Source organism: Mus caroli, unplaced genomic scaffold (assembly GCF_978045245.1).
Source record: "Mus caroli unplaced genomic scaffold, Mus_caroli_1 scaffold_11, whole genome shotgun sequence".
Classification (NCBI taxonomy): domain Eukaryota; kingdom Metazoa; phylum Chordata; class Mammalia; order Rodentia; family Muridae; genus Mus; species Mus caroli.
In genome coordinates this window covers 71,230,414-71,255,770 of record NW_028227266.1, presented here as the reverse complement: position 1 = coordinate 71,255,770, position 25,357 = coordinate 71,230,414, and the positions used below count along the sequence as shown (strand labels likewise).

At 36.6% G+C, this 25,357-nt stretch overlaps 1 protein-coding gene across 3 annotated transcripts in view; it reads right to left on the bottom strand.

Moving 5' to 3' along the window:
- Positions 1-25,357, bottom strand: part of Rfx7 (regulatory factor X7) — a 92,769-nt gene that overhangs the window by 32,510 nt on the left and 34,902 nt on the right. For 2 of the 3 annotated variants that reach the window (XM_029481237.2, XM_021172436.3), the window contains exons 3-4: positions 15,894-15,927; positions 374-456 (exon numbers count right to left, since the gene is read on the bottom strand). In XM_029481237.2, coding sequence (XP_029337097.1) covers positions 374-456; positions 15,894-15,927 — 117 coding nt within the window. Of the gene's footprint in view, positions 1-373; positions 457-12,631; positions 12,658-15,893; positions 15,928-25,357 lie in introns of those variants that run through there. The other variant, XM_029481238.2, reaches the window with a different exon arrangement.

The window sequence follows — 25,357 nt, the reverse complement described above, 5'->3', positions numbered from 1 at the left end:
CAACATTGTACTTTTTTCTTACCTCTACGATGTGCATATTTAACACTACATTAAAAACAACCCCACACTTTATTCTTCAGAAGACTTACCTGGCTATTCTTTGTTTTTTTTTACATTTTTATATGGCATACATACTCCCACTGTGCTGTGTAACCAAACCCAACTCACATTTCATAGTATTTAGCCAGCTACACAAATGAAATATTCAAAATTGATGGTGAATATTAACTAAGTATTATAAAAGACACATGATGTGTTGTTTTTCCAATCTGTGTTCAGACAAGCTTAGGAATACTAAAATAACAATCAATCATAATGTACACAGAACAGTCCTACAAACAAGGCAGCATTACAAAGACAGGGATAGGTCTACCTTTTCTCTGCACTGCTAAGACCAGAAGGCAGTTGAAGGTAGAGGTAGAGTTTCTCTAGGTCTGTAAACTTCTCAACTTCTTGCTGGTTACAAAGGGTTAAAAAGAAAGATCATTAAAAATATTTCCTCCCAACTAAATTTATTATTTCCCCTAAATGCTACTAATCTTTTTCTAATTTTCAAATACCTAGAATGTGACTAATGCTAATGCAGGCTAAAAGATCTGAAATAAAACCAACAAACCCCTTTGAACTATGCAGGTGAAATTATAGTTTGAATTTCAAAAGGGCTTTTATTTAGATAAACCTAGTTATAAAATTCTCTACTATTATTGCTGAATAAATGTCATTCCTGCCTTCCTTTGTATGGGTTTCATCCATTTTATAACCTCTTTTTACAATAAAGACATTCATGGGGCTGGCGAGATGGCTCAGTGGTTAAGAGCGCCGACTGCTCTTCTGAAGGTCCGGAGTTCAAATCCTAGCCAACCACATGGTGGCTCACAACCATCCGTAATGAAATCTGATGCCCTCTTCTGGAGGGTCTGAAGACAGCTACAGTGTACTTACATATAATAAATAAATAAATCTTAAAAAAAAAAAAAGACATTCATGGTAACTTATTTCAAGCAAAACTTCTTAGTAATGTCAATTGAACTGGTTACTAGTATTTATGACAGAATTGTTTTAGGTGGTAGTGATGGTGTAGGACATCTTTTAAAACAGAGTCACTCTATTATGCAGCTGTGGCTGTTCTGAAACTCTCTATGTAAATCAGGCTGGTCTCCAATTCGGAGAGAGATTCACCTACCCCAGCTTCCTGAGAGCTGGGATTACAGGCATGCACTACTATGTCTGGCCCAGAATTTCTTCTTTTTTTTCTTCTTTTCCTGAGACAGGGTTTCTCTGTGTAGCTCTGGCTGTTCTGGAACTCACTTTGTAGACCAGGGTGGCCTCAAACTCAGAAATCTGCCTGCCTCTGCCTCCCAAGTGCTGGGATTAAAGGCGTGTGCCACCACTGCCCGGCCAGAATTAATTCTTTATAAAGCACAGTTTATATGTAGATTCAATTTTAATAGCAGAATTAATCTCACAATTTTGAACTGTCCATTCATTTTGTTATATACAACTGTATACATGTATGTAGAGGTCAGAAGAGGATGCTGGCTCTCCTTCATTGCCTTCTGCTTTCTTTTCTTGAGAAATGGACTCTCACTTAACCTGCAGTTGGCACTTAAATGGCTATGTGGATGATCAGCAAGCCTCAGAGATAATCCCATCTCTTCATAGCTTCCTCAGCAACACAGGGGTAAGAGGTGCTGGTCCATGCCCTGGCTGCTTATGTATGTGTGTGCTGGAGTCCCAAATACAGTTATTTCTATGCACCAAGCACTCTTACCAATTGAGCAATCTTTTTAGATCATAGAAGCCTGTCCTTATTTTCAAAATTTACCCGAAAATTTATCTTAGATCTAATTCAGAAGGTGATTTAATCTATCAATTGTTTGCATATAGGTCCTATGTACATTTCAAAAATCCCATCATCTAAGAGTATTTTCCAAAGGATTGTTCTAATGCTTAATGAGCTATATCTCTTAAAGAAAAACAACAAAACAAAAACAAAGTAGGCATTCAGTCTTATTGATGATTTCTGCCTTTTCTTAGTTTCTACAACATGTGGATTTGGAGTCTGCTTAACTGAACTCTTCACAGTGCATTCCACATTAATCCTCCAGTTAGAGCACAAACATTGTGTCCCATAGTCTTCAGTATTTTTACTTTCACTCTCACAATAGTTTATGTTCTTTAGCTTTTTCTTTCACTACCACCAACAAAAAAAGTTCACTTACTCAGCATATATGTTTTGGCAAGTTTTGCTGTGTTTCACAAATTTTACAAGAGAATGGTCTGACTATACTGTGTATTGTACATTACACAAATACTTGAATACATCACAATACTGATGAACACAATTTTTTTTTGCCCCCACAGACTTAAGACAGTTCTTACCGAACTAACTGGCTTTCCTGCTTCCAACCTCTCCCTTCTTAAATTTATTAAATTTGGTTCCTTATATTATTTTTATTAAATACTATAGTTCCCATTCAACCTCCAAAGTGCCTATCATCCTGAACCTAGTGAGGTTATACTGTAATAATAAATCATACATAATATTGTGGGCAAAAAATGAGAACTATACCTAAAATTACAATATTTGATCATTAAGGAAAGATATATCTCAGGAGTTAGAAAGATGGTTCTGCGGTTAAGAACACTGTCTACTCTTCCAGAGGTCCTTAGTTCAATTCCTAGCAAGCACATGGTGGTTTGCAACCATGTGTAATGAGATTTGATGCCCTCTTCTGGTGTGTCTGAAGACAGCTACAGTGTACTCAAATACAGAAAATAAATAATTCTTTAAAAAAGATAAGTCCCATATTGATTGTTAAACTTGGGATTTTACATAATTTTTTAATTTTCCAGATATGAGAAAAATAGAGAAACTTCAGAATAGAGGAACATTTCAAAACATATTTCAAATTAAGACAAAGCACTAAAAAGGAAACTTATAAGATGTCAAAGAATATCTTTTGAAAAAAAAGTAAAACTTTTTTTCTTACTTTAAAAAATAAAAACTTGTAAATGCTCTGTTATTTCTTTATTTACAATTGGTGTTTAGCACACAAAAGGAAAAACTACAGACTAACACTAAAAATTGGTCATATTAACGCTATGAAAAAAAATGGAAACAAAATGACCCAAGTGTGTACTAATGGCATTTGATTCCAGTCTGAGTTTATCACAGTTTTCTGGTTTTAGATATTTGTGTCATTCACTGCCAAATGTTGGCTTCCAAAACAATGACGGCTGATTTATGAAGACTCTTACTAGATTTTCAAGGCAAGATGTGGCAAGCATGTTAAACATCATATTATTTAATATACTTTGTGAAAATTTAAATGTGAAGAATAACCATTTTAAGATGCACTAGTTGTTAAAAACCACATCTGGCTAAATTCATAAAGTAAAGGATAATGGTGGTCCATTTTCATAGTAGTAGAGAAAAAACTTGACTGTATACACTTAAGAACTGTGTGTGTTTCTGAGATAGAATTTTATTAAGTAGCCCTGGCTAGCCTTGAATCAGAGATCAACTTGCCTTTGCCTAAATAACCTTATTCTAAGTCAGTGTTCTCAACCTTATTAATACTCTGACTTTTCACTTTTAAAAGATGTACTTAAAGCCAAGCTATGAAAATAGTTTCAAGTTTAGGGTGAACCTCAAGCATTACCTAGTTGAATTACTTTACTAACACTCTGCTCTAAGTGAAAGAAAGCTTCCAACAAGAGACTTAGCTAAGTTTTCGACTGCCCCCACCCCTAGAGGCTATATGAGTATTCCAGAGGAGAATGCAGAAACTGTTTAACGGGCAGCATCATATACATAAAATAAAACATCTTACAAAAAGCACACCAGTCACAGTCTATAACAGAGTTGGGCAGATGTGTCTTTATATCTGAAGACCTCTATCAAACTTTAAAAGATCACACTTTAAAAACAATAACCCACACCAACATCCCTTTATCCCTAGACTTAAGTTTTCACTTTTAAAAAGATGTTCTTAAAGCAAAGCTATGAAAATGGTTTCAAATTTAGGGTGAGCCTCAAGCATTACCTAGTTGAATAGACTGGGCAATAACTGTTAGAAAACAATATGAAAAGGGTTCCTGCCTATAATCATAAAAGCTTTCATCCATTCATACTCGGTAGATAACATATTTTGAAATTTAAGACTAACACTATTACTGATACTATGGTTTGCTTACAGACAAGAGAGTAGATGGTGGTCTTCTGAGAGGCCCAACCAGCAGCTGACTGAGACAGAAGCAGATACGTACATTCAACCAATGGACAGAAGCTGGGGACCCCTGTGATGGTTGAATTAGGGAAAAGCTGGAAGAAGTTGAGGAGGAGGACAACCCCATAGAAAGATCAGCAGTCTCAACTAACCCAGGCCCCTGAGATCTCTCAGACACTGAGCCACCAACCAGGCTACTGGTCCGATACCCGCTCCCCTCCCCCCTTACATACACAGCAGAGGACTGCCTCAGTGAGAGATGATGCATCTAACCCTGGAGAGACTTGGAGGTTCCAGGGAGTGGGGAGGCTTGGCAGGGTAGCTGGGGAGGGGGGAGAGGGAAGCAGGGGGTGGGGTGGGGAGAGCAACAATGACATCCTCTTGGGTACAGGGGGTAGGAGGAATGGGCTGAAGAACTGTGGGAGGGTATACTGGGAGGGGGTAATGACTGGACTGTAAAAAAATAAAAGTAAAACAAAACAACAACAACAACAAAAACCCCCCACAGCTCTGATAATCTCTTCCTATAAATTTTAAACAATATATACACAATGAAACAAATAAGCAAAACCTCCCGTTAATAATTCAACTTGATTTAAAGCTTGCAACACTATTCTGATTGCTTCTCTGCTTTGGGTCCTAGTTGTCAATCAGAAACAAGTTCAGCTTATGGATAATTAGTTTGCATTTATGGATTCATTTAATAGTGCTTTCTAGTATCAGGTTATACTTTTACCATCAACCAAGATGAAGCTTTTATCCGTTTTGTTCTAATTAATTCTTTTGTAAGGCAGAATCCTAAAAAATAAGATGAAGCCAGATGGGGACCTTTCTAGTATAGTTTAGTACCCAATTTTGTTTTTAAAAATCTAAAGTTATAAAAAAAATCACAAATAGAGAGAGAGAGAGAGATCAGGTAGACATGTATTACTATGTCACACTAACTTTTATTCTCTTTGACATTCCTTCAGCAGCATATACAATAAAAGTATCTTGGTAGGGGGGAAAGGGGGTAGAGGATGGGGAGTTGGAGAAGGGAAATGGGAAGGGGGATAACATTTGAAATGTAAATAAATAAAATAACCAATAAAAGATGGAAAAAGTATCCGTATATGTTTGAAATACTAATGTTGTAAGAGCAGCCTAAACTGCTGATTGATAGATAAAGGATGAACAAAATGTGATATTTATACAACAGTTTTATTCAGCTACAATGAAAATTATCTTGTCAGAAAATAGATGGAAACAAAATAGCCAATATCAGAAAATACCACATATTTTCTTTCATATAGGCATTTCAGGTGGCATAAAAATAAAAGCAGGACAATTAGGTACATTGAAAGGGAAAAGGATTAAAGGGAGGGGGATCAGAGAAAGTAACAGAGGGGATGAGCATCACCACAATGTCCTATCCAGTTATGAATATATTTATGAATAAGAAAAGCTACTGCTTTACGATCAGCATATGCTAGTGAGATAAATGAGAAAGCACATTGTAAAAATGGTCTGCTCATTGTTGTACTGTGAGTGAATTATTACAAAGATTCAGTATTTTAAGCACTAATGCTAGATAATAATTGTGACCCTTGTGAGTTTTTGTAACATGTCTAAAAGTAGAAATAGTCATCAAGGTTGTACATCTTCACCTTTATCAGTTTTGGATTTCTTCTCCACTGTTACACTAACTTATACTCTCAGCAGCTATGTCAGGATTTTTCCATATTTTTTTTTATTAAACATACATTTTAAATTTTAAATTAACTTATAGTATGAAGAGTGTTTCTATTTTATCTATCATTTTATAAGTGATGAATATGGCTACACTGAGCTTTAATGAAATGGCTCTGAAGTTTTTTTGAGGTAGAAGATCTGAAAGGAGGGCCTGAGAGTCTGGATTTCTAACAAGCTCCCAAGTGATGCTGCTACTGTTCCTCGGAGGATCATACCCAAGGAAGTAGTGTTCAAAGAACTTTTCATGTTCAGGACACATTTAAAATAAGGGCTCTTTATCATAGACATAGTATACTCACCCTCCAGTGGCTACATGTGTTCATCAGATTTTTCTCTTAGTTGCAGATAGCTACACATTTTAATTTTGGGAATTTGTGACACCAGTCTTCTGATGTTTCCAGGTAGTCTAATACTGCAGACTCTCCATTCATAATCCCAAATCCCAGCACTTTATTCCCCAATAAAGTGAAATAAGAAAGACAGAGTGAGGACTCTTACTTTCCAGGCTTGTTGCTTAGAATTCTAAATTTTCAGTTTCCAAACTTCTAAAAATCATGGGGAATTACAGAGGAATATGATTTCCTTTTGTGGAGTAACTACATAAACAATGTAAGAAAACTGCCTTCGGTCCTCTGTCCTAGAAAACATCAAGCAACTAGGAGAGCCAACACTTTACATTATATTTGATTATTGTAAAAGTTTGGCCTTCTATTTATATACCTACTGACCTCGGTATAAAATGAAAATGGCTTAATTTCTCCACTCTGCTAAGAAATGTGATCTAAGCTCACTTGGAAGATCTGGGTTACTAGGAGTCAGGGAAGGAAAAGTGAATCAAGTCCAATAAGCAAATTTTACAAAACCCCAGTGTGGTGGCTTGCATGAGAGCGGCCCCTATGGAATCATACTTCACCAGCTGGTCTCCAGCTGGTTGAACTGTTTAGGAAGGACCGGAAGGTGTAGGCTTCTTAGACAAATCATATCACCATGAATAGGCTTTGAGGTTTCAAAACTTATGCTATTTCCAGTGTGCCTTCTCTCGCTGCCTCATAGTTGTGGATTAAGATGTGAGCTTTCATCTGATTTTTTTTTACTGTTATCATGGACTTCTAATCCTATGTAAAAATGAAAACAAACAAAACAAAACCAAGAAGCTCCTTTCAATTTACTCCAACCACAATCATGTGTCAAGAAATTGTCAAAAAAAACCCAAAAAAACCAAAAACCAAAACAAAACAAAACAAAAATGCCGGGCGTGGTGGCGCACGCCTTTAATCCCAGCACTCGGGAGGCAGAGGCAGGCGGATTTCTGAGTTCGAGGCCAGCCTGGTCTACAAAGTGAGTGCCAGGACAGCCAGGGCTACACAGAGAAACCCTGTCTCGAAAAACCAAAAAAAAAAAAAAAAAAAAAAAAAAAAAAAAAAAGAAATTGTACTGCTAGGAATCACAAGGTGCTGCAATGTGAATGCTAGCAAATTCATATTCCAAGACAGGACTCTAATGTGATTCTCATTGGATTCTGTGTATAATACTGTGAAGGTTCTGTATCTAACAGTGAATAGATTTTAGTAAGAAAGAAAAAATTTAAAGAGATTATTACATTCCCCATATTTAAGAAAAGCTCACACTTATGAATGTAGTCTCAAATATATTTTGGGTTTTTCATTACTTTTATTTATCTGACTAATTCTTTAAAAAATGGGTGGGAGCTGGAGAGATGGCTCAGTGGTTAAGAGCACTGACTGCTCTTTCGAAGGTCCTGAGTTCAAATCCTAGCAACCACATGGTGGCTCAAAACCATCTGGTGCCCTCTTCTGCAGTGTACTTACATATAATAAATAAATCCTTTTTTTTTTAAATGGGTAAGTTAATAATAAATTAAAAGAAAATTATAGTAAAGAAAAAAGCAACATGGAATTTTTTTGTTTTTGTTTTTTGAGACAGGGTTTCTCTGTGTAGCCCTGGCTGTCCTGGAACTCACTCTGTAGACCAGGCTGGCCTCGAACTCAGAAATCCGTGTGCTTCTGCCTCCCAAGTGCTAGCATTAAAGGCGTGTGCCACCACCGCCTGGCTTGCAACAGGAATTCTTAAGGACTAAACAAAACAAAGTTACCCCAAGGCTATATCACAAAATAATCCTTATCTTCCAACCACAAGCATTTTAAGGCCATATTATTTTTTCTTAGGTAGTCTAAAATGTAGTTGTAGGTTTAGTCAACTCTGAGTTAATATACTGATCTTGGTTAGCATTTGGCATTCACTATAGAATGCTTCCACCAACAGAGGAGAAAAGGCACTTTTTCAAATGGCCACACTTTATATATATCTATTTAATGATATATACACTGGCAAGAACAGGAAATACTACAGTGAGCTACTTATTGTTAGGCGTATGTAATCTTTTGTAGAAGGCCTCATTCTAACATCAGTCTGGTTCTCAGAAGCATGTTCTTTTTTTTTTTTAAAGATTTATTTATTAGTATAAGTTCACTGTCGCTGTCTTCAAACGCACCAGAAGAGGGTTTCAGATCTCATTATGGGTGGTTGTGAGCCACCATGTGGTTGCTAGGATTTGAATTCGGTACCTTTGGAAGAGCAGTCGATGCTCTTACCCACTGAACCATCTCACCAGCCCCTAGTCTGTTTTTCGAGACAGGGTTTCTCTGTGTAGCTCTGGCTGTCCTGGAACTCACTCTGTAGACCAGGCTGGCTTCAAACTCAGAAATCCTCCTGCCTTTGGCTCCCAAGTGCTGGGATTAAAGGTGTGCGCCACCACTGCCTGGCAGAAAGTATGTTCTTATATTCTAGTGTTCCAGATCACTTTTAGTCCATCTAACAATAGAACAGTAAGTTAATTCTCTCCCCATTTAAAATAATAATCATGAAACACATACATAAAAGTTTCAAAATTAAATAAAATCATCCATGCATCCAAAATTGAGTATTTAGCATATTCTACATACTATTTATACTTTAATCACACAAAACTAGATAATAAACAAAATTATACATGATGAAGACAAATGCTGTAACTAAAAAAATATGTTGGGAAGAATAATTTAAAAAAAAAAATTTATTTAAGCCGGGCGTGGTGGCGCACGCCTTTAATCCCAGCACTCGGGAGGCAGAGGCAGGTGAATTTCTGAGTTCGAGGCCAGCCTGGTCTACAAAGTGAGTTCCAGGACAGCCAGGGCTATACAAAGAAACCCTGTTTCGAAAAAAAAAAATCATTTAATGTATATGAGTACACGGTAGCTGTCTTCACACACACCAGAAGAAAGCAATTATATCCCATTACAGATGGTTGTAAGCTACCATGTGGTTGCTAGGAATTGAACAAGACCTCTGGAAGAGCAGTCAGTGCTTTTAATTGCTAAGTCATCTCTCTAGCCCCGAAAGAATAATTTATAACAGTGACCTTGCCACAAAGTAAAAAGGCAAATGCTTTGTACAATGGCTGACCCACAGCAGAGATATCATTATTCTTCGTTACATTAAATTTTCTTGTATTTTGCTTTTTATTGACTGGTTATTGTGATGGCTAGGCAGGAGCAATGATAGAAGTTAGTACAGTACTAAGACAAAAATAGAGGTCGTCTTCCCGTTTTCTGTTCTCATAGATATATGGTTTTCCCAACCCTATAAAGAATGACACTTGGAAGAACTCTGCCACAAAGAATCTAATACAAACTCCAATGTCAGACATTGCAGTACAAATAAAGAACACTTAAGAAAAATATCTTTGGGGCTGGCGAGATGGCTCAGTGGGTAAGAGCACTGACTGCTCTTCCAGAGGTCCTGATTTCAAATCCCAGCAACTACATGATGGCTCACAACCATCTGTAATGAGATGATGCCTTCCTCTGGTGTGTCTGAAGACAGCAACAGTGTACTTATTTATAATAAATAAAATCTTAGGGCCTGAGCGAGCAGAGGTCCTAAATTCAATTCCCAGCAACCACGTGAAGGCTCACAACTATCTGTACAGCTATAGTGTACTCATATACATAAAATAAATATCTTTTAAAAAAAGGAAAAATATCTTTGCTGAGGATGTAAAACATGGTGGGGTCTGAGAAGACTTGAGAGCACCTATCGTTTCTGGAAAAGAACTCAGGTACAACTGCTGACACGTAGGAAGATGGGCTCAGAGTACAACAGAGACCAGTTTTTTTCCCCTGTAAACTCTTCATTTTTGAGATAGGAAAATCAATTCAAGAATCTTTGATATTAGGTATAAATTGAAAGGGATTAAAGTATTATTCATTAATAATATTTAAGTAGGCAGAAAGTATTAGGCCTCTATATAAAATTACTGTATTTACAGGGCTGGACAATTAAGAGCACTGGCTGCTCTTGCAGAGGATCCAAATCACACAAAACTAAACAATAAAATTATACATGATGAAGATAAATGCTGTAAGTAAAAAAAATGTTGGGAAGAATAATTTTTTTTAAAAAATTATTTACTTTATGTATATGAGTACACTGTAGCTGTTTTCACACACACCAGGCGAGTTTGGTTCCTATCATTCACATGTTGGCTTACAAACCCTGTAACTCTAGCTCCAGGGTATACAACATCTTTTCCTAGCCTCTACAGGCACCATATATACACAGCACCTTTACATATATACAGACAAACATTCACATATACATAAAATAAACATATAATCACTATATTTAGTTGGTAAACAATGAGTCTGCAGGCCAAGAGATCAATATAAATATGGGCAATAAACACTGGATAACAAAAATTTAATTACTACCCACAACAGTATCTAAAACTTTAAAAATTTTAATGTTTAGGAATAGTTTTAAGAAAATCTGTATGAAATTTACAGAGAAAACTACAAAGGTATATTGAGAGAAAATATGGAAGAATCAACTATAATAGTGAAAAACCCAATCTTATAGAGGAAGACTGTGATATAGTCACTGAAGTCCCAATAAAAAAAAAAATCAATAATTTTTTTCTAAAAATAGAAATTGACAAAGTGGGCTGGTGAGATGGCTCAATGGGTAAGAGCACACCCGACTGCTCTTTCGAAGGTCCAGAGTTCAAATCCCAGCAACCACATGGTGGCTCACAACCATCCGTAACGAGATCTGGCGCCCTCTTCTGGAGTGTCTGAAGACAGCTACAGTGTACTTACATATAATAAATAAATAAATCTTTAAAAAAAAAAAAAAAAAAAGAAATTGACAAAGTAATTCTAATACTTGAATGGAAATGACATAAACAATGAGTTGTTTATAGAACTATCTTCCAGATTTCATATAAAGTGATAGTACACAAGACACTGATGGGGAGAGGAAGAGAGTCTAGAAAAAGACCTGTCCATTACAAATTTTGATAAGCTAGAGGATTCTCAATGAATGGTGCTGGGAATGGATACCTATTCAAGTTTTAAAAATCACCTGAAGCCAAAAACAGATTGAAAATGAAAAAGATTCAAAGATCAAAAAAAAAAAAAAAGGCTAAAGTATACAAATAAATTTTACAAGGAAATATGTTAAATTATTATGGAAAGGCTGAAATAGGAAAAGTAAGATTAAGGTGTTCACAAGGCTAGGTGGTGGTGGAACTGGCCTTTAATTCCAACACTTGGGAGGCAGAGACAGAGATCTACATTTCTAAGTTTGAGGCCAGTATGTTTTACAGAGAGAGTTCCAGGACAGCCAGCGCTGCAGAGAAACTCCATCTCAAACAACAATAAAACCAAACCAAACCAAACCAAACCAAACTCAAACCAACCAAAAAGAGATGTTCGCAATGCATCTTTAAAACATTTACAAGATGACACACAATAGTCAACAAGAACAGTAGTGTGTGCCTGACAACTGACTAAGGAAACAATACACAAAGAAGTGCTTACATTATTAGAAACATCTGAATTTTCATCAGTAACTATCAAAGTCCCTATTATTTTTGTTTGAGGCTGCTACCATGACCCCATTTCACCTGGTCTTATAGTAAAACTATCAAAATGAGGCTGCCTGCGTCTAAATGAAGCAGGAGGGAGGGTCAGATGCACGTGACTGCGATTTATAGGAAGGTTAACTCTAGGATCAAGTAACTGGCCCTGGACTGCCTTAGACAGTTCCTTAAGTTGTACAAACCCTCTCTCTAACAAATAGGAAAAAGAGTCTGACTATGGCTAGGAAATAATATTCAGGGGAAGACTACTCTAAAGATGTGATGTTTTTCCCCATGGGACCTTTGGGACACCACAAACCACTTAAAAGTTCATGTGTATGGACTGCATCTCAAGCAGATGACTATTTAAAATGATTATAGAATAGATCATGTGACAGATGCTAATCATCTATGTCAATCAAAGAAGGATCTGACCCCGCCAGGGAATCTCCTTCCCCCTCTGTAACTAAAGTCTTGTAAAAACAGGAGCTCCTGAGCCTGTGCTCTCTGGAGCCCATTCCACTCTGCAGCCTGTGCTCGGCTTTCCCTCTCACTGACTGTGGCATTCATTACTGCTTCTCTGTGTTTTTGCTCAACTCTTTGAGACACAAAGAACTGAGCATTGCCTCCTGAGAGATCCCCAAGACTCTTTCTAGTAACAAACAAGAAAAAATTTGAGTACAAGTCAGATAACAGAAATTAATTAAAAAACAGTGTTTTTAATAGTCTAGGTTGTCCTTGAACTTACAATCTTCTTGTTTCAGCTCCTGAGTCCTAGGTTTGGAAATTTTAATAGAGAAACCAGAGTAGAGAGAAAGACAATCAGAGAAAAGAAGAACAGTTATTGAGACCAGAATAACATCAGTGATTTCAATTTATGTATCTTCAAAATTTTAAAAGAGGGATGAAAAAAATCTAAGGAACAGAAAAGTATTTAGAGATAATAATGCCTGAAAACTTCCCAAAACTAATCTACTGAAGACAAATTCAATAAAGCCCCAGTCAGATGATACAAAGTAATACATAGCCATACACATAACAGTCAAACAGCTGAGAACCAGTGTTTGTGGGTAAGTTAACAAATAAGAGACAGAATGAAATAAAAAGAAATTTTAATAGCAATTAAGAGGAAAAGAACTCATCACATTCAGAAAGACAATGATGGACTAATTACTAACTTCACATCATAAATAACAAAGACTGGAAGGCTACAAAATAACATTCATAGCAATAAAAGTGTTAAGCAATAATTCTATTTCCAGCAAAATTATTGTTTAAAACTCAAAACAAGGAGATATTACACCAAATGACTTATTCTCTAATTTTTGAAATAAAATATATTTTAAAAATAATTAACATTTACTATTACTTCAACAAAATTCTTTAATGCTCTATTGGATTTATGAGTAGCCTAACTAGTTTTCTACTTCCATTCTGCTCCCCTTATCTATATAGCACATTCTATATATATATAGAATGTGCTATATATATATATATCTGTCTGTCTGTCTGTCTGTCTATCTATCTATCTATCTAAATAAAATTTACTTGAGGGGTTTGGTTATTTCCTGGTTATTCTAGAACTATTATGTAGACTACATAGGCTTTGAACTTGTAGAGATCCTTCTGGCTCTGCCTTCTGAGTACTTAGTTTAAAGATGTGTGTTACTATGCCTGGCTCAGTAAGGTCTGAGCACTCTGTCCTGTAAAAAGTCTTCTACTTGGCTTTCAATGAACTTAGGATGAATACATCCTTCCTGTCATAGCTCAGCACACCAGACATAAACTGCTCCCTATACTACATCTTACTCTAATTCTGCCATCATTCCCCTCCCTTCCATGAGTTTTAGCTTACTGAAATCATTATATCTTTCAAATATTCCAAACGCATTCCTAATTTTGATTTTGTGTATTCTCCTTGGTCTACAAATGTGCAAGCCACTGCACATTTATTTATTTATATATCATTGTTTGTTTATTATTTGTGTGAATGCCACAGCATGCTTACGGAGGTCAGAGGATAACTTTGTGGAGCTAGTTCTCTTTTTATCTGGGTTCTCAGGATAGAACTCAGGTTGCCAGGGTAGAGTACTAAGTACTTTTTTATTCACTGAGCCACTTGCCAGACCATGGTTGGCTTCTCAGGTCTGCTTTGCTATCATGATTTCAGAGAGGCCTTTCCTGATCACATCCACGGAAGTTTACTCTGGTCACCATCATTTATTTGCTTCAATGTGCACTTTTCAAAATTTATAATAGCATTTATCAATATCTGATATTTCAAGCTCATTTGTTTAATGTGAAACCTTTTGTTCTTATTTAGTATTTTGTAATAGATATTACTTATCTTTTCCCTATTTTCTCCATGATTAAAAAAATGAATAATCCTCCAAAGTATGTATGCCTTATGAATATCTAAATCTAAGAATATTAGTTATTTTAGTTGTAAAAAGGAAGCGAAATAATTGCCTATTCCAGAGGATTACTGTAAGACAACAAGAAGCAGAGGGATAAAGGGAGAAAAGAAAAGGAAGTCAATGAATGAAGACAGGAAGTAAAAGGTACAGGTAAAAACTTCCCTACAAAGCCATCCTTCAGCCGTTAAGTTAGAAATATATAGAACTGATAGAATTTTCTCCCTATGAAAAACTGTTATCCATTTACCTTTCAAGAAACTACAATGTTAACAATAATAGGAAAAACCTCTAGTAAGATATATATTCATTATACCACCAGATACCTCAAGCCATCCAAACCCCACAGAATTTGACAGGAAAAGGTTCTGAAATGACAAGGAGAGGGAATCTGCTATCTTGACAATGTATAACTTAATAGTGCAAAGCTGTTGGATGCTCAGGTGCATAGGGTGTAGCCTGGGTTCTTGGGAGAGCAGAGAGTATTAACTCTTATCCCAGTAGTTGGACGTGTATGAGGGTGTGTGTTGGGGATGCCTGTGTGAGAATGTCTCACTGAGTAGCCTATGCTGGTTTTCAAACCTGTAGCCATCTTGCCTTCATCTCTGTGAGTGGAAGAAGGCTTGGTTTTCCCTATACATTAAAAAGATCATTTAAAGGGGCTGGTGAGATGGCTCAGTGGGTAAGAGCACCGGACTGCTCTTTCGAAGGTCCAGAGTTCAAATCCCAGCAACCACATGGTGGCTCACAACCATCCGCAACGAGATCTGGCGCTCTCTTCTGGAGTGTCTGAAGACAGCTACAGTGTACTTACATATAATAAATAAATCTTAAAAAAAAAAAAAAAAAAAAAAAAAGACCTAAAGGCTGGAGAGATGGCTCAGTAGTCGTGAGCTCTTGAAGAGGACCTGAATTTGGTTCCTAATACGCATGTCAGGCTATTACTCAACCCCCTGTAACTATAGCCTCAGAGAATCCAACAGCCTCTCCTGGCCTGGTCTGCAGGTAACTGCATATATGTGGCAACCATTCATACATACACATAAATAAAAATAAAAAAATAGCTTTACAAGACCTAAGGAACTATCAAAATAAAACTATTATTGTGGCTTAAATTCTTAAAAGCTGTAACTCAAAGATGAAAATATAATAACAAAAATAAATTCACCAAGAATATAAAAGCATTTGTTAAAGTAAATACTTACAGGGTTTTATTAGTAAATGTATACTATCTTTGTAGGTGAATTCCAAAAGGCTAACCAACAAAACAATGACAAAAAGGTTATCTAATGAATCAAGGTACCAAACATCTAAAATGTTTTCTTTAAAATTTTCATACCTAGTAATTAGAACTTTAAAAATTACACATTTAATGAAATGTTTAAGTAATCTTTCAGTAAACGTCAGCAAGATTCAAAAACACAATGGCTTCTCACTGTGGTCTTAGGACTGATGAGCTACACAAGAACACAGATAGTTAATAATGAAGGTACCCAGAGGGTTGGTTGTAAATGTAAAAATTATTCACAAAAACTCAAGAGATATTTAGAATCAATATTTATTTAAGAATGGTAGATTGTGAGGTATTGTACTTACCAAAATGCAGTCCACTTTAGATTGTACAGTTTTGCTAGGAGAAAAAAAAAAGTGAGAGTTAATAAAAAGTAGAGGATCTTTTAAGTATAAGAACTTCTCTTAAACAGACACAGTAATTATACAAACTAAGGAAACAGTGAAGCATCTCATTAAATACTGCATTTTGTTATAATACCTACTAAAGTACAAATGAAAGCAAGGCATGTGAAACATTTAGATATTTAACACAGTCTTAAAAAAATAATGAAAACTAAATTACCTTTCACAGAAAGCCTAAGAGCCAAGTAGATGCAACAAAACCTAGTCATGGGGATAGAAGATGGCTCAATGGCTCTGAGCACTTGCTACTCTTGCATGGTGGCTTACTGTAATTCCAGTTACCCCGTAACTCCAGCCCCAGGAGCATACATGCAGTGCACATACATACATACATACATACACCACATACACACACACACACACACACACACACACAATTGTGAGGCCCTGACTATTATGTTTATGTGTGTACATGTATACATGTGTTTGCTGTTGTAGAGACCAGAGAACAACCTCAACTGTCACACAAAAATGTGTCTACCTCCTTTAAGATGGTGTCTTAATGTCCTGGGGCTCAACAATGAGAATTAGACGAGACTGGCTGGCCCAAGGATCCTCCTGTGTCTTCTCCAGTGCTGAGATTATAAGCATACCACTATATCCAGCATTTTAAAGTGATTTCTGGGGTCTGAATTCAGGTCTTCATGTTTGAGAGACAAGTAGTTTATCAACTGAGCTAAATCTCTGGCTCAGATTTGACTAATACTTATTATGGGAACCTTTATGTATCCTAGATACTAATTCCTCACATATATTTGACTTTGCTAACTAACAGCAACTGTGTCTAGACAAAGTTAAAATGTTTAGTCCAAATGTATTAACTTTCTTTTTATGATGTATTTTGTTTTGAGAACGCCTATCTAGGGCTAGAGAGCTGGCTCAGTAGTTAAGAATTGCTTATTGCTCTTCCAAAGGCCAGAGTTTGGTTCCCAAAACCTACCTACAGTAAGCAGTTCACTACTGTCAGTAACTTCAGCTTCAAGAAGTCTGACACCCTTTTTCTGACCTACATGGGAATACACATATATATAGTATATTTATATCTCCCCCCAAATATACACACACAAATTTAAAAAGTAAACATTAAAAAAATTAATCTAGCTAAGTATATACATTATATTTTAGGATTCTGACATCATCTTTTAAAATCCCACTCTGTATTTGGAATTTTGGTATATGTGTAATATACTGTTTTTTTTTTTTTTTTGCAATCTGTTCCCGACTCTGTTATACCGAGTTTCACATATTCTTCAATCTATTCTTGGATTTCCTTTTCTGTTTTTATTAATTTTATTTTATTTTATTAATTTTATTGTTCATCCCTAAGCAGTACCACTTTCAGTATATTATGTCTAGTTATTTCATTGTTTTAGACTTTCTTTGTCCATTTTCAAAATGGCCAAACTTTTCCAGATGAACATTTTAATATTTTTGTTTGTTTTATTTTATGTATTTAATTAATTAATTAGTTGACACAGAGTCTCCCTATATAAACCTTAGTTAGCCTCGAACTTATTATGTATACTAGGCTGGCTTTGAACTCAGAGATCTGGCTGGCTTTGCTTTTCAGCGCTGGGAAGTGTTCACTACATGCCAGGTCCATTCATTTTTTTTTTCTTTTTTTTTTTTTATCAAATTCAACAGAAGTTCTCCTAAGAGTTACATCTAATAATAGTGATACACACTGAACTGGGGTTGGGAAGCAGATTAATTTCATGATATCTCATAGATGATATATTGATAGTTATTATTCATATTACATATTTTATTTTAGTTGATTCCTGATATGTGAAAAATTATTGATTTCATAACTGAAACCAGTTTTATCTTCACCAGTCTCTTTGTACACTTAGTTTTATTTTAAGAAAGAAAAAGAGAGAAAAAAGAGAGGAAGGAAGGAGAGAGCAAGAGAGCAATTTTTTAAAAGATTTATTTTATATATATGAGTACACAGTTACTCTCCTCAGACACACCAGAAGAGGGCATCCGATTCCATTACAGATGGTTGTGAGCCACCATGTGGTTGCTGGGAACTGAACTCAGGTCCTCTGGAAGAGCAGTCAGTGCTCTTAACCACTGAGCCATCTCTCCAGCCAGCCCCCCACTTATTAGTTTTAATGGGATATAGATTCTCTTGTAGCTAATCATTTCGTGCACAATTAATGATATTTTGATGATTTTCAGTATTTATATTTCTTTTCTATTTCTAGCTGTAATCCTAATGCAATGATGAGGAATGGTAGTGACAGCAGTTATTTGTTTCATTTCCACATTAAAGCTCTTTCTTCTAAATTCTTTGAAATAATGTTGGTTTATGGAAGTAACTAACAACTTTTGATTGGATTTAAGGCCTACTCCATGACACAGATCCCATATAAATAACTGCTAAAGGGACGGAGGACAGATAGGGATGAGACTAGATAGGTTGTGAGCCTAGGGGAAAACCTAATACTATGAATCTGATAAAGGAACATAAGTAATAAAATGCCTCCCAATGACATCCTGCTATACCCATGGATTAATGCCTTGCTCAATTCATATCAGAGAAGCATCTTGTAGTGAATGGGAATTAACACAGGCCACTAACCGGACAATGTGCAGAGAGTGAGAAAGACTTTGGAACACTCAGTCCTAAATGAGATGTTCGTCAAACCCTTCCCCTATGGCTCAGGAGATCTATGCAAAAGAGGCAGAGAAATTATATGAGCCAGAGGTAATGAGTGACTCCAAGTTAAGAGTGTCTTCCAGACACAATAGGATTGGTGCACACTTGAACTCACAGGAACTATGGCAGTATGTACAACACCTATGCATGTTCAAGCCAGATGGAGTTCTAGCACTATGAGGAAGGATTGGACATGGAGTCCTATCTCTAAACAAGAAGTTATCTATAACTCTACAAACTGAAAAGGAAAAAAATCGCTTTTTGCCACTGAGTGTCACTGAGTGCATCAACTACACTCCAGTGCAGACTCCATGCACAGGGGCAGTTGACCAATACAAAACAGCCTCAATGGTACTTTTGTGGACTTGTTTCATTTTACTTTGTTCTGATATTTTTTTTCATCTTACTGGTCTTTTGCTTGCCCCTCCCACCCCTTAATGGGGTAGGGCATGGTAGCATAGGCTTTTAATTCTTGAAGTGAAGAGGTGGAGGCTGGAGAATCAGGAGTTGAAAGTCACCTTTGGTTGCATATCGTTTGAGGCTAGAAAACTCCTTTTTTTTTTTTTTTTAAAAGGTGATTTGGGAGGCTTGAGAGATTGCTAAATGGTTCAGATGCTAGCACTACTATAAAATCTAGGCATGGTCCTACACAAGCAGTACCTGAGTTCAAACACTTGTACCTATATGAAAAGATGGGTGTGGTTACGTGCTTGTAATTCCAATGCTGGGAACAGGGAGACTGGTGAATCCCTGAAACTCAACTTTTGCCTCATCAGTGAGCCTTAGGTCAATGAGATACTGTCTCAAAAACAATTAACCAACTTATCCCCTAAGGTGAACTACTAGCCTCTGACTGTGCAGTACACACACATACTGTAGAGTCCAGAGGAAAAAAAGCAGTGCACAGAATGCAAATCCTGAATGACCTAGGTGTCATTCAGCAGATAAGACTTTTAACATGAAGAATTATAAGCATGCTCAAGTATATAGGGATGGTGATAATAAATGTGCACACAGAGGTGGCTCAACTAAAAAAGTTAAGCTGTGAACATAAAAAATAAAAGTAAATTCTAGAATACAAAAAGTTGTAACATATATAAAAAAAACCTCATTTGGGTGGCTTTATAGGATAGCAGATAGCAGTAAAAGGGTCATAACTAAAAAACTGATAGATCTTACTGAACCTAAAGGAGAAAGAGAAGTCTTGAGATAATACAGAAATTCTGAATTTACAGCACAATACCAGGTGGTCTGTGTGTGACAGGAGAGGACAAATGAGACAAAATATTTAATAAAGGTCAGATTTTTCACAAATTTCATGACAAACAAAACCTTACAGATTGCAAGAAGCAAGAAAACTCTCAGCCAGACATATGTCAACTCAGAGGATGAGAACACATAGATAAAAAGAGTTCCATGAAAGCATCTAGAGAAAAGCAACATCACATACAACAAAAGTGAGGTGAGAACAATGACCATCTTCAACACAGGCAACAGATCTGCAAGAAGGAAATCAGGGAAATTCAAGAGACCTGGGGGAATTCTTTAATGTATACTGATGTGATAAATTGTATGTACCTGTACTGAAAGCAACACACCTTACACTATAGGACAATTTGAGCTAGATCAAAAACTAAAAATAAAAGCTGAAACTATAATGTATCTTGGGGAAAAAAAAAACTGTACAAAAATTCTACAATTTGAAAGCCAGAAAACCATTTACAAAATGCAGGAGTAATAACCTTTGAAAGAGCACTGGAGAGATGGCTCAGCAGGTAAGAGCACTGACTGCTCTTCCAAATGGTCCTGAGTTCAATTCCCAGCAACCACATGATGGCTCACAACCATCTATACAGCTAGAGTGCACTCATATACATAAAAATAAATGAAAGAGAAATAAATTATAAAGCATGGGTGGTTCTATACACCTTTAATGTCAGTACTCAAGAGGCAAAGGTAGGATAATTAAAATATCAAGATCATTTTCCAGCTAGGTAGTGAACTAAGGACTAGCCTGGACTACATGGGCTTGGATGCTATAAAAATGAAAAGCAAGTTCTATGTGTTGAAAGCATCAATTAAGAAAATATTTGCAGTATATATCTGATAAAAGATGATCAGAAGAACTCCAGTGATCTAAAAGTAAAGACAAGTAACCAATTAATAAACATGTAAACAATTGGAATAGAAATTTTTAAGAGCAAGAATATATAGATGTCCAATAAATACATGAAAAAAAATAGTCCACATAAATAGGTACTCAGGAAAGGAGGGAGATAAAATGATGTGTTAATAGCATATTAACAGAACTAAAAAAAAAAATGGGCTGGAGAGAGTAGAGCACTGACTGCTCTTCCAGAGGTCCTGAGTTCAAATCCCAGCAACCACATGGTGGCTCATAACCATCTGTAATGGGATCTGACGCCCTTTTCTGTTGTGTCTGAGGACAGCTACAATGTACTCATATACATAAATAAGTAAAATCTTTAAGAAAAATAAAAACCAAACAACCCAAAACAAACCAAATCGAAAGGAAGTAAGAAAAAAAAGAAAAAGGAAAGAAGGAAGGAAGGAAAAAAGGAAGAAAGGAAAGAAGGAAGAAAGGAAAGAAGGAAGAAAGCAGGCAGGCTGAGTAAGCCTTGGTACCAAGCCAATAAGCAGCACTCCTCCATGGCCTCTGCATCTGCTCCTGCCTCCAGGTTCCTGTCCTCTTTGAGTTCCTGTCCTGACACCCTTTCATGATGAACAGTGATATGGAAGCTTAAGTCAAATCAACTCTTTCCTCTTCAAGTTTTAGTAACCCTACCCAGGATGACGATGATGACAACAACAGCAGCAGCAGCAACAACAACAACAACAGAAATGTAAAGAAAAGAAAAAGAACTTAATACTTTTGAATAAAGGAGTTCAGATTCCACAGCAATTTAAGAATGTAATGTTAGAATCCAGCTCAGGCCCCTTTGACAGATACTGGCAGGCTTCTGGGATACTGTCTGTGAATCTCTAATTAACAGACTTGAATTACCACACTCTCTCACCTGGGGAAGTAAGTTTACATTAAGTGGGGTACTGATGGCAACATGTTCTGCTCCTAACCCCTTTCCCTGACTTACACGTGGGAAATGAAGAGAGCTTGGCTGCTGCCTCAAGTTGTAAAAGAATCTCCATCTTCAGAAAGGGCTTGGGTCTTGGGGCCCCTGCTATGTAACTATCCATCCATGGCACCAATAACTGTTAAACTCTAATACCCAAAAATCTGTTTCAGTATTCCTCTAGAATATAAAACTGAGATCTTTCATTAGGTATATGTCTTTTACTTACATGAACCATTTATTTCCTTTAATACACTATCCTTTAGTGTATTAACCATTAATACACTATCCTTCAGGGTTTTTCATAAAGATGACTTATATAAGTCATTATAAGTCTGTTAACAGATTCTTATTACATGCTATGTGATATTATTTAAAGTATATTAAGATTGAGTATAACTTTTAAAATATTTCATTAAAGACTAACCAGAGGGCACAGAGACAGTATCCAAATTAATAAAATCAGAAATGAAAAGGGAGACATAACAACGGAAATGGTGGAAGTCCAAAAAAATCATCAGATCCTACTACAAAACTTTATACTCAACTAATTTGGAAAATCTGGATGAAATTGACAATTTTCGAGACACATACCAGGTGCCAAAGTTAAAACAGGATCAGATAAACCATTAAAACAGACCCATAACCCCTAAATAATTAGAACCAGTCATTAATAGTCTCCCAACAACAACAACAACAAAACCAAAAAATACCAAAAAACCCTAGGGTTTAGCGGAGAATTCTATCAGACCTTTAAAGAAGACCTAATACCAATACTCTTCAAACTATTCCACAAAATAGAAACAGAAGGAACACTACTCAATTCATTCTATGAAGCCACAATTACACTTGTACCTAAACCACACAAAGACCCAACAAAGAAAGAGAACTTCAGAGCAATCTCCCTTATGAACGTTGATGCAAAAATACTCAATAAAATTCTTGCCAACCGAATCTAAGACCACATCAAAACGATCATTCACCAAGATCAAGTAGGCCTCATCCCAGGGATGCAGGGATGGTTCGATATATGGAAATCCATCAACGTAATCCACTATATACACAAACACAGAGAAAAAAAAAACCACATGATCATTTCATTAGATGCTGAAAAAATATTTGACAATATTCAGCATCCCTTCATGTTAAAAGTCTTGGAGAGATCAGAAATTCAAGGCCCATACCTAAACATAGTAAAAGCAATATACAGCAAACCAGTAGCCAACATCAAACTAAATGGAGAGAAACTTGAAGCAATACCACTACAATCATGGACTAGACAAGGCTGCCCACTCTCTCCCAATTTATTCAATATAGTACTTGAAGTCTAGCTAGAATAATTAGACAACAAAAGGAGGTCAAAGGGATACAAATTGGAAAGGAAGAAGTCAAAATATCATTATTTGCAGATGATATGATCGTATACTTAAGTGACCCCAAAAATTTCACCAGAGAACTCCTAAACCTGATAAACAACTTCAGCAAAGTGGGTGGATATAAAATTAACTCAAATCAGTAGCCTTCCTCTACTCAAAGGATAAATAGGCTGAGAAAGAAATTAGGGAAACAACACCCTTCACAGTAGTCACAGATAATATAAAATACCTTGGTGTGACTCTAACCAAGCAAGTGAAAGATCTGTATGACAAGAACATCAAGTCTCTGAAGAAAGAAATCGAAGAAGATCTCAGAAGATGGAAAGATCGCCCACGCTCATGGATTGGCAGGATTAATATAGTAAAAATGGCCATCCTGCCAAAAGCAATCTACAGATTCAATGCAATCCCCATCAAAACTCCATATCAATTCTTCATAGAGTTAGAAAGAGCAATTTGCAAATTCATCTGGAATAATAAAAAACTCAGGATAGTGAAAACTATTCTCAACAATAAAAGAACTTCTGGGGGAATCACTATTCCTGACCTCAAACTGTATTATAGAGCAATAGTGATAAGGACTGTATGGTATTGGTACAGAGACAGGCAGGAAGATCAATGGAATAGAATTGAAGACCCAGAACTGAACCCACACACATATGGTCACTTGATATTTGACAAAGGAGCTAAAACCATCCAGTGGAAAAAATACAGCATTTTAAACAAATGGTGCTGGTTCAACTGGTGGCCATCATGTAGAAAAATGCAAATCGACCCTTTCTTATCTCCCTGTACAAAGCTCAAGTCCAAGTGGATCAAGGACCTCCACAGCCGGGCGTGGTGGTGCACGCCTTTAATCCCAGCACTCGGGAGGCAGAGGCAGGCGGATTTCTGAGTTCGAGGCCAGCCTGGTCTACAAAGTGAGTTCCAGGACAGCCAGGGCTATACAGAAAAACCCTGTCTCGAAAAACCAAAAAAAATAAAATAAAATAAAATAAAAAGGACCTCCACATAAAACCAGAGACACTGAAACTTATAGAGGAGAAAGTGGGGAAGAACTTTGAACACATGGGAACAGGGGAAAAATTCCTGAACAGAACACCAATGGCTTATGCTCTAAGATCAACAATAGACAAATGGGACCTCATAAAATTGCAAAGCTTCTGTAAGGCAAAGGATACTGTCAATAGGACAAAAAGGTAACTAACAGATTGGGAAAAGATGATAGGGGACTAATATCTAATTTATATAAAGAACTCTAGAAGTTAAGACTCCAGAAAACTAAATAGCCCTATTAAAAATGGGGTACAGAGCTAAACAAAGAATTCTCAACTGAGGAATATTGAATGGCTGAGAAGCACCTGAAAAAATGTTCAACATCCTTAATCACCAGGGAAATGCAAATCAAAACAACCCTGAGATTCCACCTCACACTAGTCAGAATGGCTAAGATCAAAAATTCAGGTGACAGCAGATGCTGGCGAGGGTGTGGAGAAAGAGGAACGCTCCTCCATTGCTGGTGGGATTGCAAGCTGGTACAATCACTCTGGAAATCAGGTTGGTGGTTCCTCAGAAATTTTGACATAGTATTATCGGAAGATCCAGCAATACCACTCCTGGGCATATACCCAGAAGATGTTCCAACTTGTAATAAGGACACAGGATCCACTATGTTCATAGCAGCCTTATTTATAATAGCCAGAAGCTGGAAACAACCCAGATGTCCCTCAACAGAGGAATGGATACAGAAAATATGGTACATTTATACAATGGAGTACTACTCAGCTATTAAAAATGATGAATTCATGAAATTCTTAGGCAAATGGATAGAACTAGAAAATATCATCCTGAGTGAGGTAACCCAATCACAAAAGAGCACACATGGTATGCACTCACTGATAAGTGGATATTAGCCCAAAAGCTGCAAATAACCAAGATACAATTCACAGACCACATGAAGCTCAATAAGAAGGAAGACCAAAGTGTGGGTGCTTCGATCCTCCTTAGAAGGAGAACAAAATACTCACAGGAGCAAATATTGAGATAAAGTGTAAAGCAGAGACTGGAGGAAAGGCCATCCAGAGACTGTCCCACCTGAGGATTCATTCCATATACAGTCACCAAACCCAGACACTATTGTAGATGCCAAGAAGTGCATGCTGAAAGGAGTCTTATATGGCTGTCTCCTGAGAGGCCCTGCCAGAGCCTTACAAATGAAGAACACCCTCATAG